At 44.8% G+C, this 19,792-nt stretch overlaps 1 protein-coding gene across 1 annotated transcript in view; it reads right to left on the bottom strand.

The window, feature by feature from the left end:
- Positions 1-19,792, bottom strand: part of PLCD4 (phospholipase C delta 4) — a 679,750-nt gene that overhangs the window by 310,359 nt on the left and 349,599 nt on the right. The window contains exon 5 of the mRNA XM_069616847.1: positions 6,296-6,425. Within this exon, the coding sequence (XP_069472948.1) occupies positions 6,296-6,425 (130 nt within the window). The remainder of the gene's footprint in view (positions 1-6,295; positions 6,426-19,792) is intronic.

Here is a 19,792-nt window from a genome sequence, read left to right as displayed (position 1 = left end):
CAAAAGAACGGGCTGATTCCGAGTGCGCTGTGTACAGAACTATTATACGCAAATTCAGCTGTTGGTAAGAGGGAAACCCAGTTGTCTTGTTGTTGGTTTATGAAGCACCTCAGATACTGCTCAAGGGTTCCGTTTAGCCTTTCTGTCTGTCCGTTGGTCTGTGGGTGGAACCCAGAAGACAGAGCCCTTTCAATACCCAGCAGTCTGCATAAGGCAGTCCAGAATTTCGAGGTGTATTGACTCCCACGGTCAGACACAATCTTTTCGGGGAGGCCATGTAACTTGAAGATGTCTTTCATGAAGACTTCCGCCATAAGAGAGGCTGAAGGTATCCTAGATAAGGGGGAAAAATGAGCCAACTTCGAGAAGGAGTCCACGGTGACCATGATACAGGTACAGCCCTGGGAAATCGGTAGATCTACGATGAAATCTGTAGATATCTGCTTCCAGGGGCCAGATGGAATTGAGTCTTGTTGGAGCAGGCCAATGGGACTCCGAGTGGAGTGTTTACTTTGCATACAGGTAAGACAGGTCTGAATGTATGTCTGAGTGTCGGCTCGCATACCGGGCCAGTAAAAAGATCTCTGCAGTAATTCCAAGGTCCCTCGTAGACCTCTATGCCCAGCCGTCTTTGAGTCGTGACACCACTTAAGAGCTTGTATCCTGAGGTCCTGTGAAGGAAGGATGAGCCTCCCTCGAGTGAAGAACAAACCGTCCCTCTGATCCACCGCAGTCCTCCCCACTTGCAAGAGTGTTTCTTCGGGGGAACGAGATCTTTCCCTCACTTCTTCCAGAAATGACAATACGGCGGAAATGATCTTGATATGAGGAAACATGAGTTCTTTCTCGTATCCCAGAGAAGTCTCATCTCTACGGGATAGGGCGTCAGCAACCTGGTTTTGGGTACCCGGTATGTATGTTATGAGAAAATGGAACTGGGCAAAAAAATGTGCCCATCGGGCTTGTCTGGTGTTATAGCACTCTTGTTGACGTAGGATCTGTAGGTTCTTGTGATCGGTACGGATCAGGAACGGATGTAAGCTTCCTTGGAGAAGATGTCTCCATTCAAGACAAGCCAGTTTCATAGCTAAAAGTTCCTTTTCTATGACTGAATAGTTCAGTTGACTGGGGTTGAGGGTCTTGGAAAAATAGGCGATGGGATGTTCTTTGCCTTGATTTGATTGTAGGAGAACGGCGCCTACCGCACCCGCAGAGGCGTCGGTCTCAAGAATAAAGGGTAGTAGTTGGTCTGGCTGTCTCAGTATCGGCGCAGAACAAAACCTTCTTTTCAGGCAGATGAAACTCTCCTCGGCTTCCCTGGACCATCGAAAAGGCCTGGAGCATTTCTTCAGTAAGGAGGTGATGGGCAAAGTGAGTTTGGAGAATTCGGGAATAAACTTCCGGTAAAAGTTGGCCAGTCCCAAAAATCTTTGAATCTCCTTGACCGACGTAGGGGAGGGCCAACCTAGTATCGCATCGACCTTCTTTGGATCCATGGCTATCCCCTCGCTGGATAAAATAAACCCCAGATAGGAGACAGAGGATTTGGAAAATGCACACTTTTCCGGTTTGACCAATAAATGATGACGCTGCAGCCTGTGTAATACTTCCTTCACATGACGGGTATGTTCTTCGGGTTGACGGGAGTAAACCAGAATATCGTCTAAGTAGACAACGGTGTTTTGGCCCAAGAGATCTGAAAATATACGGTCCATAAACCTTTGAAAGATTGAGGGAGCATTGACCAATCCGAACGGCATGACTTGATATTCGAACAACCCGTAGGGAGTGCGGAAAGCCGTCTTCCATTCGTCACCGGTCCTGATGCGAAGCAGATGGTAAGCATTACGTAGGTCGAGTTTGGAAAAAACTACCGAACCTTGGACGGCCTCTAGGATCTCGGCGATGATGGGCATAGGGTACCGATCTTTGATGGTAAGTTGGTTGAGCCCTCGGTAATCGATACACGGTCTTAGGTCCTTGGAGTCCCTCTTTGGAATGAAGAATAAAGATGCTCCTGCTGGTGATCTGGAAGGTCGAATAAGACCGTTGGCTAAGTTGTCATCTAAGTAGCGTCTAAGGACTTCTTTTTCCGATAAAGAAAGGGGATACATCCTACAAAACGGAACCAGAGCCTGAGGGACTAGATCTATCCTACAGTCCTCAGGTCGGTGAGGAGGAAGTTCCATGGGTTGTTGCTCTTGGAACACAGTAGTGTACTCCTGAAGACAACTTGGGATACAGTGGATCGTGCTCTTCTCTGGGGCACACCCCGTCTTTACACTTTCAAACAAGGGTCCTGGCAGACACTTATCCTGGCAGAAAGCAGAATGAAAACTTAGAAGATTTGCCGACCAGTCTATGGTAGGGTTGTGTCGTCGGAGCCAACCAATTCCCAAGATTACTGGGAAATGAGCTGCTCGAATGATGTCGAAGCTCAGTACTTCTGTATGTTGTTGAATGGATAATCGTACCTCCTCGGTAGTATGGGTAATGAGGCCGGAGCACAGAGGGGTACCATCTACGCCCTCTACCTTCTGGTCTTCCTTCTTGGCTATCCTTCGAAGGCCTATTTTGTCGGCCCATAAGGTGTCCAGGAAGTTCCCGGCGGCTCCACAATCCAGCAGGGCCAGAGTTTCCATTTCCTTTCCTCTGAACTGAAGCTGGACGGATACCACCATGAGACGTTGGTCCTCCGAGGGTTGGGCAGAAGTAACTGAAAGAGTGACATAGGAACTGAGAAAAGCCCCTCGGTAGTCCGTCCTGCCAACTACCGAGGGCGTTCGTTTCCCGAACGTCTGGGGGGTACATCGGGGCAGTCTCTCAAGAGGTGTGTGGAGGAGCCACAGTATAAACACAGGTTGCCCTCTCTTCTCCTCTTCTTCTCTTCCGCTGTCAAGGGCGATCTGGTTGTTCCTATTTGCATAGGTTCTTCCCGGGTGGATGGACGAGAGGCAGGTGAGGAGGTTGAGGGGTGAGTTTCGGGATAGGAGCTAGAGTTGCGGGTCTTTCTCTTTTCATTTCTCCTTTCGGTAAGCCGAAAATCTATCCGTACAACTGCCTTTATGAGATCTGAGAAGGAATCAGGGCGAGGGATTCTGGCGAGCTCGTCCTTCAGCTCTTCGCGCAAACCTCTCCTGAAGATGGTGTACTGGGCCTCCTCTTGCCAGCCGGCTTCAGCAGCTAATCTTTTGAAGGAGGATATGTAAGTGAGTAGGTCAGAACCACCCTGACGCACATCCAACAGGTCTTCACTAGCCAGGTGAGCGCTTTCTGTGCGAAGAAATGTTTGCTTGAGAAGATCCTTGAACGCTACAAAGTTCTGTAACACAGGGTCGGACTGGGACACCAAAGGGGTAGCCCATGCTAGGGCATTACCAGTCATGTGTGTGATCATGAACCCCACCTTGGCATGATCGGAGGAAAAGGTATTCTGTCTGAAAGCGAAATGGATGTTACAAGCTTCCAAGAATTCTTTGACTTTCTTCTCTGATCCGTCGAATTTTCCAGACACCAGAGGCAAAGGTGGTAAATCTGTGACCTGTTGTTCTCTGGCGGTAACTCTCTGTTGGAGAGCGGTATTAGCCGTTTTAAGGGCTTGAACTTCCAGGTTTAGGTTTTGTACCGCCGCGACCAGTTCTTGAAGTTGCTGGGGAGTTGCCATGTCGGTATCTTGGCGTTGCAAGCTATCAACACTGCCTGACGCTGTGGGCTGGTCAACAGGGTTTTCCGTTAGGTTGTCTCCCCCACTCGAACCCTGAGAGTCTTCCAATTCCCCTTCCTCCTCACCTGATGAAGACGAGAAGTCCAACTTCCTTCCGCGGGGTCGACGAAGGAAAGTCCTCCTCTCCTTGTGTAGATAGGGTCGGCCTCGGGAGGAAGCCACCGCGACCCTTTGGGAACGAATTCGTGGTGACTCCCCCCCGTGACAAACAAGTGAGGCAAGGGGAAAAGCCTTACGGCACAAAAACCCCTCAGAGTGTAGGTATCCAATACTGTGGAACGAGCGAAGGATTCAAAGCCAGCGGGTATTCGGGAAGTCCTTGCAGAAATCTGACGGATAAACTCAGCAAGAGGAGTAGGGAGGATGGATCCGAAAGAAGAAAAAGATGAGGGGGGAGCCAGGAGGAGAACTCCAAAAAAACGTTAGGCAGGAAAAGGAAGGGAAGGCAAACTACCCAGTGCCCTAGCAAAAAATGGTGGAGCACCGGTAAGGGAGAGAGAGAGAGAGACAAAGGAATGAGAGAGAAAACGCAAGGGATAAATAGGACAGGAGCGGAGCACCGCTAAGCGAGAGAACTGTGGAGCGCTGGCAACGAAGAAGAATTCAGAAGTTGCAACGCGCCGAGCCGCCGAGTGTAAACAAAGATATACTCTCGGCGGCGGCCATGATGGAAAGGACTAGACCGCTAACAGAGTTAGGGAGCATAACGTGGCGGCACAGTCTGACGACCGCCATACTTCCACCTCTTCCATAAACGCCAGGAACCTGCGGGTGTGACACCCAGACCCTTCTCTGTGGTTCTCTTCCTCCCCTTAGGGCTTTCACAGGACTTCCCGTGCCCGCGCACATTCCCGGTAACCTGCATACATGGTTTCTCGTTCTCTGCAGGTTGCCGGCTTCCCTTGTTGCCTGTGGACCTCAATGGGGTCTCTATTTCTCTCCTCTTAGGGTTCCATGCTGTGGCAGCTCTACAGTGGAAGCCCTTTGAGGTTCAGTGTGGTCTCAGTTTTCTGCACTGACAAAAAGTGTAGCGACGCCAGGGACTTGGCGTTTGGTGTTTGACGAGCAGTCTCCTGCGGCTGGTTCTGCTCTGCACCTGCCTTCTCTCAACTCGGCTTCCCAGACTCCAGACTTTTTGCCTCTTGTGACTCCTCCATGGTGGGTTAAACAAATTTGGTAGTCCTTCTTCCCTTTTTGTTCACATACTGTTCGTATTGACTGGACTGTGTACCTTAGCTCTTTGCTCCTCTGCAGTTTTTCTTCGTCACAGTATTTCCATGCCCTCCATCTGGGTAGTCCCCAGTCTGCCTCTTCGCAATATTTCCTATGTGGCTGGGGTCTTCTACTCTACACAAATATATTGGAGTGTGGGGTGCTACAGAGGATTGAGTAGGGTAGGAGAATAAAGGGGACAGTAGTGTAGGGTGCACATACTGCATTCTCCCATGATAGTCATCACTGGTCCCATAGAGGGTTTCACTCCTCATGAGATTCACCCACTGAGTACCACCACCTCCAGGCGGACTATCGGGTAGTGGCCTCACTTCCCTGGCCTCATTGGAAGGGGGTTCCCCATGGGAGCAGTGACAATACCTTGGGATTTGTCACAATACACACCTTCCAATGACGCCTCAGAAGACTGCTGGTTTGAGTGCTGCCAAGATTGTATGGCACTACTGGCTAAAGTTAGGCAAAATATAAGGCACATCTTACCAGCGATCAGCTGCATGTGTCCAAGTGATCATCCTAGTTTTGCCAACTAGTTCTGTAATAAAGCTTTATAATACAAAAATACTATAGAAAATAAGCAGAGTTTGGCAGAAGCACCTCATAATCATTTCTAGCATTAGGCCCACAGTGTAAATCATTGTTTTCTGAATTAATATACCCAAAATGAGTAGCCAGGAACACTGGGGTGCATAGTCTGTAAGAGCTCCTACCAGCTGTGGAGGCCTGGGTAAGAAAGACCTTGAGTGAAGGTTTTTTGTAATATGCCTTATTATGAGTTTGGTGGTATCTCACTGGTAAATCCACAGAGATACCACCAAATGGATTTACCATTACCAGCACTTGGTCCAGTGGATTTACTGCCGGATTACAGATGGCACTATGGCGTCCCCATTTATGAAGTTTGTAGGACTCCATAGGGATTTCAGCGGAATAACCATGGCAGTAATTCCACTGAAATTGCTGTTTTATGGAAGAAAGGTGACCCCACCGCCGAAACTATAGTTGAGCAGTGCAGTAATGCAGCAGCAATGCAGTGGTAAATCCCTTACTTCTGCATTACTGCCATTTTGAGCCCCACTGCCCAACTCCTAATAAGGCCCAAAAAAAGACTTTCAAGGTCTGCAAAGGCCTCTAGGGCAATACCTTTAAGGACACCCATTTTTACTTGCCTACAAAAATAAGACACACCTATCCCGCTTTTTGTTCCCCATATTATTCCTGCCCACCTCCCACCATTATCTCTTACTTTGATTTTATGTCTTCCAGTTCTCCTCCCTCTTGTACTATGCAAATGACATATATAACATGCTAGGTTAATTGTTTAAGCCTTCCCTTCCTCACCTGGAAGAGTCGATAGGCGTGCTTCTCGTTCATGTACACATTCATCATCTTCAGAAGGTTACGTGCTTCCTTGAAATTCATCCGTCCGTCCTTATTCTTATCGCCCTTCACGAACCAGTCCCAGATCCACCTGGATCGGTTGTTAAGGAAAACTCCTGCCACACTGGAAGAAAGGATTTCCTTGGCTCTAACTATTGGATACGTACGGGTCTACCACTCTATTGTCACAGACAGCATTTTGTTGATCAACAATCCACACTTGCTGACACTCTACTGGAAATATTTAGATAAGATATTGCTAATTTAAGAAAATGTCTACCAACTGTACAAATGGTGCTTGGTTTGCATTTGAGGTTCAGCCCTTTAGTTCTGGGGCGGTTTCTCCAATCCTTCAGAGTGATAGGGATGCAGCTTTGTGCGAGTCTTACAGATCAGTAGCTTTGGCCATGGCAGTGGGCAAAATAATGCTAAATGAGATTGCACAAGGATAGACTCCATTCAATAGAGAGTTAAGGACATGCTTTCAATAGTGTGTTTTCATGTTGAAACAATCTTTGATGAGGTTGGGGTGATAGTGATACACTCTTTGTACAATTGAAGGGGCTATGTATGCTGAGGAAATTGTTCTAATCGTTAAGGATATTGTTGAATAACAGAACGCCGGGAGAACTAACATATGCATTTGGGTTGGAACATCAAACTCAACAGCCAAGCATGGAAAATCTTATATATCAAATGTTTTGATTGAAGTCCTCATAAGAGCACTTAGGGGAAGATGGCTGCTCAGAAGTTGATCTTCCAAAAGGCCTTCCCTGAGCCGGAAGAGCTACCCCTGCACAGAGCCATCAGGCAGCTGCCATCCGACCCCTGATAGCACGTATTCCCTGGTCACCAGCCAGGCCTCCCTCATCCCGACATCTCAATCCACACTGGGTTAAATGCCGTTCTTACTTTGGAGCAACTGCACTCAGGTGTAGAAGGTTTGATCTAGTGTTTACTAGTGTACTCTTCTCCTGATCAGAGTGACTTTAAACCCAGGAATGTCCTTAACAGTGTTGTGAACATACTTCTAAACTCAGTGATGGGGCCTTTATGTACTCCACTTCCCTTTTCTCCTTCCATGTCCCTGTTCTCCCATCTCTCCTGCTAAATCTAACATCATTTCATGTGGCTCAAAGAAATTTAAAATACATAAGTACATACATACATGGGCCTGCACACAAGTCACTACCTCATTACAAGTGTGCCATTAATTCACAGTAACTCTGCCAAACTCGATTACCGTTACCATCATACGGTTCCACGGATTTACAGTGGGATTACAAGTGGTGGTAGGGCGGTGTAAGTCCCAACTTCTGAAAGGCCACCACTTCTGAGGACACCCCGAAGCTCAGTTGTCTGTTACAAAAACGGCTGACATTTGATGAAAATATTATGTGTTGCAAGTTCTTGTGGTGTTGAAAGTGAGGCTAGCCTGCTTTAAGATCAACCTTTATATAGTTGGTTGCACCCTTTAGATTAGCCACAATGTTAGTGGTCGTGAGCACAGGGTGCTGTTCACGCCTTATCGCTTTACTAGATAAGGACATGTCTACACATATTCTGATGGCATCTGGTTGTTTGGGTTTTGTAGCTACCACTATTTGGGAAAGCCATGCACTTGAACCTGCCACCTTTTCTATAATCTACCCAGCTTCCAACTTTGCAAATTCAACTTCCACATTCTGCCACAGGTGGAACGTAAGGAGTAGGGTATTGCATACTTTTGCAGAATGGCAATTACATCAAATTATTTTTCAATGAGTTTTGTACCACTTTTATTTACCACCAACATACCGTTGGTAAGTTTGGCTAAGGTATATAGTAATGGGTGTAAGCAGAGTTGCGAGAGGTCTCCCCCCATTTTTTGTGGTTAAAAGAAATCAAATTTGGCAAACAACATTTGATAAAAATGTTGCAGAATAAAAATGCATATGATCGAACCAGGCAGCAATGACACAAAACAAGTTGTACTGTGGGGTCAATGTGTAACCAGACTTCGTGATTCCTGAGGCATACACTTACTTGAAATAGCTATCATATTCTATATATCAGTAAGTCCTGTATGTCTGTCTTTTAAACAGCAAATGCAAGATGCACAAGGCCTACCGCCTCCGTTGTGTCGCAACTGAGAAGTGTCTTTTTGTTTCAGAAGTGGCTTGCACACAATCGTGCTCATGTTGCACTTCCATGACAAATGTACCGTCTTTGGTTAGTGGAGCAAATCTTGCTTATGTAAATGGCATAATATTTGGTGGTAATAACTTTGGGGCAGGGTTCCAATGTTTTGCATTGCTTAGTTGCCATCACATTAACTGATGCGCCTGAGCCAATAAGTACTTGTACCTCTACAGAGTGGAGCACCATCTTGCACCATGGTTGACACCCACACCGGTTCAATACCCTCATTACCACTGGGGTGGCCTGACTGTGGGAACAGTTACCTGTACTGTGGCAATTGTGTTGTGGTGCCATTTTGGAATAGCACCTTTCTCAGGGCTCGCAGCTGGGGGTGCTGCTCAGAATCCCTTGGGAAAGTAATTGAGCTTGTGATATCAGCACGCACGCACGCACACACGCGCGCGTGCACGCGCGCGCACAGACACACACACACACACACACACATACACATACACACACACACGGCACTGGACAGGACAGCCAAAGTTATGTGGCAGCGGTCCTCCACAGCGCTTGCATGGAGATTTCAGGCCAGATGATGCTGATTGTGCTGGTGCCAATTGTGCTCCTCCTTTGGGATGGCCACATGCTGTGAGGTACAGGCCAATCACCTTTATCTCCTCTGCACATAGGTTATTTCAAAGTGTCTCCCATATGGCCATCTCTCATGTTGGCTTGCAACCACCCTAACTACAGAATCCTTTGGAGGGAGATGCTATCCTTTCTTAGAATTTGACAATGTCACTATGCTGAGCAGATGCGTTGCTAGGGGAGTCTGGGGGCCAAGATATTTTGGTTGTAGACCTGAATAGATGCTCACAGGCTACAACAAAATGGGTAGCTAGCCCTGAGTCCCGACAGTCCCGACATTAGCTTAGCCCCAGATCTTTTCCAGACCTAGCAACCCCCCTGATGCTGAGAAATGGTTCAGGATCAGTTGTGCTCTCACTTTGTGGTCCTGTGGTCCTGGTTCGGCAATGTGCACATTAGGGTCCTGATGGCATAGGGGGGCATAGTACGCATCTAGTGCGCTCACCCAAGATTGAACCGTTCATAGTGAGTGTTGACCAGAAGCTTACAAGATTCAGTGAGAACAGTTTGTCTGGCTGCATGGCTCACTTTTGGGGCAGAGAGTTCTGTGGACTGACCCTCCATCACAGAACAGAAGCATTGATTTCTTGGTAAATGGTTTCTATGGAAAACATATTGAGGTATTCCATTTATAAAACCCAATGGTATGGTATTGTATGGTATGGTAAGGTAAAAGTACTAAGGCCTGAGGCAAACAAGGGTGCCCAGAGATGATGGCCCATCGTGCACATCAAAATCAGGGACAGGTGTGTTTGGGAAGATGCTTGGGACCACATACCTCCTGACCTTCGAGGTTGTGGGGGTTATGCCAACAGGTCACCAATGGCATCTAGCTGTTCTTATCCTCCCACACAGTGAATGGGCCAGTAGGAGGTGTATCACAGACTTTGGGCAATAAGTGTCTTGCGGCTTCTGGGATAAGGCCTATTGAGCACCCTGAGACGCCAGGGCCACAGACCTTAATGCAGATGTTGACCAGGATTCTGCTGCCCTGCTCAAAGGAGGAGACAAAACTGGCCTGGGCTTCCTGAGCTGGGCTATAGGCAGAGACTGTCCTATCCTGTTTACTCAGTCTTGCATCTGTCACTCAGTGTTATTAATGGTACACAATATCCGTCACATCCATGGACCACATGGATAGCAGCGTACACAGGTCATGGTGGAAGACTGTTGCTAGGATGCCACAGACCACCGGCCATTGTAGGCCCACACCTACCTCCAGGCAGAACTTCATCGGCAAATGGCTGTACCTGTGAGCCATCACCGAACCAAAGCATAAGCACGAATGTGCACAGGACCAAGATGTGTATTGCAGCCACATACCCAGCTTGATCAAGTTCCAAGCACATAAAAGAGTACGAACTCATGTGGTTGTTGTGTGTGAGTGATAGCCCATCTATAGGGCATCACTTAGTGCATGTAATGTGTGATGATACAGATAGCATCTTTACGCACAGCAAATAGAGTAAGGCAGTGCCCATGGGTGTACGGTACTAGTCAGACCAGACTCCTTATGAGTGCATATTTCTTTGCAGAGGCCCTTGCCCATGATACTGATTATGGGGGACTGCCAGATCCCCATTAGATAAGATACAACATAATGATTTTCCCTGCAACTACCCTTCCATTGCCATTGGTGTTGGAACATGGGCCTAGGAATCTGGTCTGGGGTCCCCTGGGTGAATGGGATTGGTAGCTCCCCCTTCCTTTACAGGCAACCCACTTTCAAACTATATGGATTGTTTCACTGATTCTAGCACTGCCTAACACCCTGAGCTCCGTTACCCCCTTTGGGTGAATTTTGAATAACCTTTGAAACTCTGCCAAAATAGCCTAAACTAGGTTCCTTAGTATTAAGAAGGAGTTCCAAAATCAACCTTCGGGGTGTATTTTGGGAGGCCAACCTATTATGGTAAACAGGGAGACACTAAAGTCTAGCTAAAACCAATCAAGGTAGGTAACAGAGCTGCAATGTCTAGACTCAGGAGGGGTCTGAGAGTTCTCTAGGGTGGAATGAGACCACACAGAACAACGCCAATAATTCCAGTTAGACAGGCAAGTACAAACATATACAATGACTTATTAGGCCTTTAAAATACACACTAAGAAAATGAAATGTCCAGGCAAATATTGTCACACACTTACTATAAAACAGATATATACATTCACACGTATGAGAAGATAGAAAGCATTTTATTCAATAACCAGTGTAACACATGTATTCACTCAGATGCATAAAGTTCAGTATAAACCCTATAAATCAACTATAAAACAGTTCCCTAACACTGACTAAGTCTAGCCCTAAGATGGCTTAAGGCCTTGTGCTTTAAAGTCATCAGTTCCAAACTTATACTGCAGGTAGGTTTACTATGTGATTGGATGATGCCATGGTTATGAAACGAAGTTCAAAAAGTTAGTGAAGTCCAGGTAAGTAAATTCAGTCCATCCCATGCACTAGGATATGCCTAGGAAGGTATCCTTGACCAGGCCTGTGTAGAGGGGTTCCAACCCCTTACCCCTTCAACTGACATGATAGGCGGATCAATGTTTCCATTATTACAGAAATTAGGATTGTAATGCCTTTATTTTTAGGTAAAAAGTGCACATGGTGTGGCGCATATTTGGGTTAAAATGACACAGGAAGTGAAGGGGGCTTTAAGTATCACACATATATCATGAATATATAAAAATATATTCTGAAAAAGAGATACAAAGTGACAAATGCTTAAATAATTAAATAATGGCCCCCTGAAGGGAAGCAAAGTGGCAGACTGGGATATATTACAAAATGGATACCTCGAGCAAAATGGTGTCTAGTGTGAAAGCCCTGACTCATGCTGATAAGAAATGTTCTTGGGCAGCATCTTGTTGTGAGATAAGTAAGTCTGGAAAGTTAAACTTAGAACTTGGCAGGAAACGCAGACAAGATTGATGGTGGAGTCAGATAAAGGCAAGGTACATTACCAATTTGGACAGACCAGCTGCATTACTTGGCATCAAATAATTGAGCTTATTCATTTCTCCATGGTATAAGGGCTAACTAGACTTGGCAAGTCCTTGAGAAGCAGATAAGGGATTGACAGTGATGTAATGAAATTGTTCTTGGCAAAAGATGAAGAATGATGTAATTGTGTTGAGCCAGGTCTAAAATAGACTATCAGTCTATGTGTCAGACAGCAAGTGTTAATGCCAAGTATGACTAATGTGGGCTTGGTGTGCTTCAGATAAGTCATCCAATCGGAGGAAAGGGAGGGTTTTTCTCTCGCTAAAAGGACCTATCAGATATATGCTCTAACAAAGTAGTAGTGAGGATGTTGCACTATCCAAAAAAAAACACTTAAGCAGGTTGAAGGCAAAATGCTGGTGTGTGTTTTTTCAGAAGTGTCTTTTAACCCCTGATAAATACTGCTGTGAGAAAAACCTGGATGCCTGTTTCTTTTGCTCCTGGTTCTTGCCTCAAAATGAATTCACAGATGCCAAAAAGCTTCATGAGAAGCAATCCCCTTGTTCACCTGCAACAACCAAAGACAGGAAAGAGTGATTTAGGGACAGGCATTTACACCTATCCAAACCCTGTGGAGGATAGGGGGTGAGGCGTGATCATGTATCTTACCTCACCCCTCCCCCCCCCCGAATCCGATTTCTCCAGAGACCACTTCTGACATTCCAAAATCCATTGGGGACCCTAGCTTCTGTGCTCGGTCCCATCAAGAAAGGTACAGGGGTTCATGGGAGAAGAGGTCACTTTTAAATACAGAATTCTATTTCGGTCATTTGCAGTGCTTAGATCTTGGTTCTAGTTACCTTCCAGCTGAACATCCAGGCAAAGAGAAGATAGATGAAGACTTCTGCGCAGCAGGCGACTTCAGGACACCTCCAGGAAGCAAACAAGACCACATTCAATGGGAGTCACCATGGTCAGGAGGCGACATGTAATCTTCAATGGACGAATGATGGCTCAGGCCCAGAACAACTTCTGTTGATGCAAGAAGGCTGAAAATGCAGAAGCAGATGTCTTGTAGTACAAGTTGAAGATCCTCCAAGTTCCAAGGTGGTGGAAGGTGCCACAAGGTAGCCTAGGAGAGAGCTGGTCAGTCCACCGGCTGGTCCAGGGACACTTCCAAAGGCCCAGAAGGCATGTATCCTCAAGCAGGGGTCGAGACTGGTTCTACCCACTGGTCAAGGGGTCAAAGCACTGACAAGGGTCTTCTTGAGATCAGGGTTTCACCGGGACTGCAATGGAGTTGGTGATGGCCAGCTGCAGGAGTCGTCATTGGTTGTCAGTGGACTGCACTTCTTCGTAGGGGTCTTGGCTCCAACAATGATTTGTCATATGGCTGCAGGAGTCCTCCTTTTATCCAAGATATGGACTGGACATTCGCACAGGTCCACCAATGTTAAGGATCTGCACCATTCAATCATGGATAGCCACTTGCCACAACATCTGCACAGCAACAGACATTAAGGCACCAGGATGTGTACTGGGACCATGCAGTCCCAGTCCCCACATCCAGGCTTACACACAAACCACCTTTTTGCCCGGGTAAGCAGCAGCTTTCCACAGGAATGGGTTACACACATATGGCAATCCCGGACCTGAGAGGGCAGGAAGGAGACTAAAGAACAATATGGCCAAAGGACGGGAAAAGCCTTGTGGCAGAGCTTTCTTAGGGTGCTAGCCACCTTTAGTGGCCATTTGCAGTGAATGCAAAGGTGCACGGGTAGAAAGTAAAAAAAACAGTAGAAAGATATCCGCTGCTAACCGGCCCACTCTGGGCACATTGTAAATGTAACCAAAAAGCCACAACAGAAAAAGTTATGAGGATATGAAGTATCTTAACTGCACTTCACTTTAGGATGAGGTGTGCAATTGTAACAATACAAGAAATATATGGGGCTCATTACAAATGTGCCCGTATCCTGCCGGTAATTCTGTTGGGATACCAGCAAACTACCCCTACCGTTTCCACCGCCTTATATAGGCAGCGGAAACGCCAGTAAATTCCCATTCCATGGAATCCCATAGGACTACATGGAGGTAATTGTGGCATTTTCTTGCCGGTGAGGGCTTGATTTACCATCAGGTCTGGAGGTAGATGCGGGGCCCCACCATCACCATCAAGTATACCAGCATTTTCCCGCACTGAGAAACTCACAATGAGGCTCTATAGTCTCTCGGTACTGATGGTGTCTTATGGACTGATGAGTTTCCTGTAAGAATAAGCCAAAACACAGGGGAATTAAAGGGGTTGGGTCTATTTGACCTAAAACATTTGACCTAATCACATTTGATAGAATTTCTTTGACCTTTTTTCAGTCTAAAATGCAGGGGTGGGGGAGACCACCCGCACCCCCAGCCCCGACACTTCCCCTCAACCTAATCTATACCCTTATCCACCCCATTTATATATTTAATTATATCTGACCGAAAAAAAGGTCAAAACAATTCAATCAAATGTTTTAGGTCAAATGTTTTTAGATCAATTATGCTAATACCAATTAAAGCAGAAGACTTTCCTTAAAGATTTTGAAAAGTCAGGTTAGGAGTCAAAAGAAAGCAAAAAGAAAGGGAATCCATAGAAGTCTAGGGGAGGAAAGCAGCACAAAGAAGCCCTTTCCTAGCACTTACCTGAAAATGTGCAAACACTTGTTCTTAGATTAGAGATTGGACTCATTTGGTTTAACTGCTGTGGACTTGAAGTTTGCCATAATGTGTGGAGCATCTTTTTACCACGTTTTGAAGTCAAATTGTGCCAATACTTAACTTTTGCTGAGAACATTCTGAAGTGTGCTGTGTGTGTGTGTGTGTCCCATTCTGGACACCAGGGGCCAGGGAACAGAAACTTTGCACCGGTGCAAGGGCAAAGTTGCACGGTATTAGCACTAGGGCAAAGTTTCCCCTATTTTTAAAAACACTAGGACATATTAGAAAACTATTGCACTATTACAAATGCACCTTGGTGTTGTATAAGCACCTGGGAAAAAATGGCCCTAGTGCAAGAAAGATACATTTTGGATGTGTTTTTTCACCAGGGGAAAGTTTACCCTAGTGCTAATACCATTCCGTATTAGCACTAGGGCAAACTTTGCCCTGTTGTAATAATGCCTTGAAAATCTATCTTTTTTGCCCAAGAGCAATTTTTGCCCTACGCCTACACCATGCCAAATTGCACTTGTCATGGTGCAATCATTTTCTAATATGTGCCAGTGTTTTAAAAAATAGGGCAAACTTTGCCCTAGTGCTAATACCGTGCAACTTTGCACTTGCACCGGTGCAAAGTTTCTGTAATGTAGTTGTGATTGCATAGGTACATATATTGCTTTACTTAACTGTTACTGCTTTGACTCAAGGCAGCTGTTTATCTAAATGAATAACTGTATGTTTGATAGAGCATGTGTGAGCAATCTTTGTTTTCTGTTGTACCCAATAAACAGCATGAACCAATACTTTGGCTTCGAGTTGTCTGATGACCTCCAGCCGAAACAAAGCCCAATCCATGCATGGCGTTTTACCACTAAAGAATAAGTGGGTTTGTTCCCCAAAATAAAAACTATTGGGTCTGCGTATATGATTTACTGAGCACACTAATGTGTTTGAGTTAGGGCATGCTGTCTTTAAATAAATTAATTGGGTCTTCAAAAACTGGTGCAGTTGGAGCAAGTTGCTTACATTTTTTTATTCAAGACAGATTGTATTTGGAGCACCTACCGACCCCATATGCACATTTGAGGCATTTTTTTACAAGTAATACTTCATGTCTTGCACCTCACTTATGAGAGCGCTGTGTCTTCTTCTGACTAATGAGGCAAAAATGGGGTTTTGCTAAAATGGACTTTGCTGTTTATGAAAGTTACATTAGCCAATGATCTATGGCATCTTGGACTTTGGTGTCTAAGGATGTTTATTTTTTTTATTTTTTTATTTTATTACAGTTTTTTTACAAACTTTATAAAAAAACAAATTTCTCCTTATTTCCTTTCTCTACTAAGACTTATTCCTCGTATTCTTTACATTTTTTATCCAAGTCCTCTAAAAAGAAGGTTAAAGCTACAGTTAGTTTCTCGTCTTCCCCTTCTTGCATCTTGATGCACCATTCTTCGGCGTTGTAGGATGAGAATTCTTTTAATTCCGTTCCCAGAATTTGTGTTCTTAGACCTCTCAAGTCCGGGCATACAGTCAACAGATGTTTTAGTGTCTCTGTTTCTCTCTTACAGAAGCAGCATTTGGTGTCAAGGTCTTCATTTTGTTTTTTCCTCATACTTTTTATCTCCATCGTCTGGTCGTTTTATAAAGGAATGATACTGAGTGTCTTGGACTATGGTGTCGTCGGATATTGTATAGAAAACAATTATAGACCATTGTGGAGTTTGGTGTCTATCAGGGGCCTCTCGTCTATGCTCGTCTATAAAGGGCGATGGGGCGCTGACCCCTCACCCGGTTTGGAGGGTGATAAGCAAGCCTAGTGAAAACCTGAGCGCTCGCGCAGCTGTAGGTAGTACGTTTTATCACAATGTATTAGCACATGGAGATCGTTATTGACCTCCTCTCTACCAATCAGAATGTTCAGAGCGCAGTCAATAACTACGTGTATTGACTGCATTCTGAACATTTTGTCGTCAGAAGCAGATAGGGAAACAACAGTGCAATTATCGGGCGCAATTTTGTTTCAACAAGACAATTCCTCTCTGGGAGGAACTTTTTTTTGCTGCAACATACTATTTAACACCCGAAAGGGAAAGAGAAATATTGGGCATTGCTTTCGATTGACACCTAATGCATGCTCATGTTAAACCTGCTCCAGTTCAACCGAGTTGCAAATAAAATGCTTAATTTATTTAGACAACCATGTTATTTAAATACTACACAATAAAACCACATTTAATTTACTAACTCAGTCTGACTGTTTACTTCATTCACTCTTAAAGCACCATTTTTAACTTAACCACAAATACTCCAAAACATGTATTGCTACTACCACCGTGTGCTAACAGCCTTATTTATCTTGGAAGGGGTCATTGTCGCTATGGCTAATGACCATAGCCCAACGTATGGCCCTTGGCGAACTTGGTGGTGGGTCATTATCCAGCAATAACGACTCCTCCCTCGGTCTATGAGGCTATAATAATACTTGTTTACAGGTTTCTATGCATTTTTTGGAACACAGCCGGCAACTCCTGTTCTTTGTAGAGAATTTTGCCCAAGCACCTAGAACCTCGAGAGTTAGTAGTTGATTACATTATAGGAAAAATAGCCACGTCTAATCCTATGTTTCGGATATAGGTATACATATTTAGGCATCTTCCCAATCAAAGATCCAAATGGCATATACTCCCATGAGTGTGATCAAGAGGTCAGATCAATTAGGTTGGTTCATGTACCAAGGCACCCATGGCTCCTTTTAATATTAGCCATATTATCAATAGCCGCGTTCAGCCTGAAGTGCTTAAACCAATGAGACGAACCACCAATAATCTTCCGTACTGCAGTTTTCTTCTGAGCCGTTATATCCTGTAACCATGCTTCCCATATGGCCTGTAGTAATCCGGAGGAGTGCAATGGTTTGCGTACAGTAGCACATTGTACCACTACTCTATCGTCATTACCAATGCACGGAAGGGTCACTGTTGACTGTTCTGTGTCCTATAACTCTGCATTTGCATTTGCAGAAGGTTTCATGCGATTTCGTTTTAATTTGCTACCAACTGGAGAGGTCCTATATCTCAGAGGCCAACAAGAAAATGCAAAATGTAGATATTGTCAAGACCCCCAAGAGTCGCTGAAACATCTCATGATATACTGCAGTAATTTACAGAATGATAGTGAGGATAGCTGTAATTCCATTACACATTCCTTCAATCATTTGAATACAGAGAGTTTATAGTGCCATATGCTATAGGGCAGACCAACAAAGCTCCTTGCTAAAATTGTGCAATATCTAAAAATGTTAAAACCTATAGAAATCAATGTACATTAAATGTTCTTGCGGTTTTGTCTGCGACTTTCATTCTTTAAGAATTCTTATTTTTCATGAACGCAAAATTTGAATTTTTATTTTAATATGTAACTGTAATTATTGTTTGAAAATGAAAGTGATCCCCTTATCCACCCTTTCCCTTTCTCCTCCCCATTTTACGCTTTTTCTGTATGTAATTACTGTTTATTATGAATTATGAATTTGTTTTCTTATTTTTCTTTCCTTTTACTTATACTTTTTTGAAGGTTTTTTTAGTAACAATGTATAAAGGTTAATTTAAACAATTTTACAATTAAAAAAAAGAACTCTGCATTACATTGTAAAGGCACTGGGAAGGTTGGCATCAGAAATGCCCAGTTTGTCAACCATTTGAGGATCCCATTGCAGATTTATTTTCATGAATCGAAGGTCTGTGCAAGCATAGTTCTTCACAACACAAAGGAAAACGTGAAACTTAAAATGTACCTTTCGGTATGTCTCCCACTAAACAGGTGGTATTTACTGCATATGGTAGTCCCCCAAAACATTGCATGCGATAAACACCACCAGATCCATGATCAGGTGGGTGGTAGAAACAGGCGGTATTTGCAAGAGGTGTGGCAGTTCAGAATTTGGAATGTTTTGGTCTTCAAAAGAAAGAAAGACATACATCAGGGGTCTGCAACCTTTGGCTCTCCAGATATTTTGAACTTCCACCTCCTTGAGCCTCAGCCACCAAAGCCAATGGTGAGGGATCATTTGAGTTGTAGTCCAAAACATCCAGGCAGCCACACCCTGACATACATCAATAGCGTAACATCACCCTAACATAACAAAATAAGGATTTCGGTTAGTTCAAAGATGAGGCACTAGAATGAGTATGAGGCACACACCAGTTGATTGGATGGAAAGCACCTGGATGAAACACTATTTGGAAAGTGAGGAACATGATCCCCCGACACCGTCCCCAAATATTTTGACATTCATTTTTCAATTGCATGGTCTACATGAACATACGTTTTTAAGTGTGAGGGGGCGGTTTGCAGTGGGGTAAACTCTACAATTCCAAGTGGGGAGTACAGGAAGTGGTCTCAGAAGCACAACCCACGCATTGATTCTGCAAAGCAGGGACGTTTTTCAGATGAAATCACAAAGCCGCGTCAATCTCCTATTAGCCAACACTGTGGGCCAGATTTCTTGGTTGGCTTAATCGGCAACAGCCTAGAGTGGCAGTGGTCAGGGGCCTTCTGCTTCTAAATTGTTGTGATGGGCTCATGTCAGTGTTGAAAATCTGGGCATGAGCTGGGAACATTTATTTGGAGTGTGGCCAGAACGTGGAAGATGCCCAAAGCTAGAGGTGGTTGTGCGCCTGCCAATCTCGGTGTGCAAAGGGCCAAACAGGTGGTGTGCCTGGGGGGGGGGGCATAATAATTCTTACTATAGTTCAGTCTGCTGATCCATTTAATATTTACATTTAATAAGGTTTTCAGGATATCAACAATGGAAATGTGAGTGCAATTAATTTCAGTGCGGATCATTTGCATATATTTTGAGTTCTTCTGAAACCCAAAATTCATGTTTCTCTTTGGTCGGATTCACGAGCCTGGCTCTAGTTAAATCCAGCAAAGTTCACAAAATGCACAGGTAAGCATCATGCACTGAGGGGAAAGCACCCTGAGATCATCTCAGAGTTTGCATGGGAAAGCATCATGCACTGAGGGGAAAGCACCCT

Source organism: Ambystoma mexicanum, chromosome 9, assembly GCF_040938575.1.
Source record: "Ambystoma mexicanum isolate Mex_15411 chromosome 9, UKY_AmexF1_1, whole genome shotgun sequence".
In the NCBI taxonomy this organism is placed as follows: Eukaryota; Metazoa; Chordata; class Amphibia; order Caudata; family Ambystomatidae; genus Ambystoma; species Ambystoma mexicanum.
This window is presented reverse-complemented; position numbering and strand designations above follow the sequence as displayed.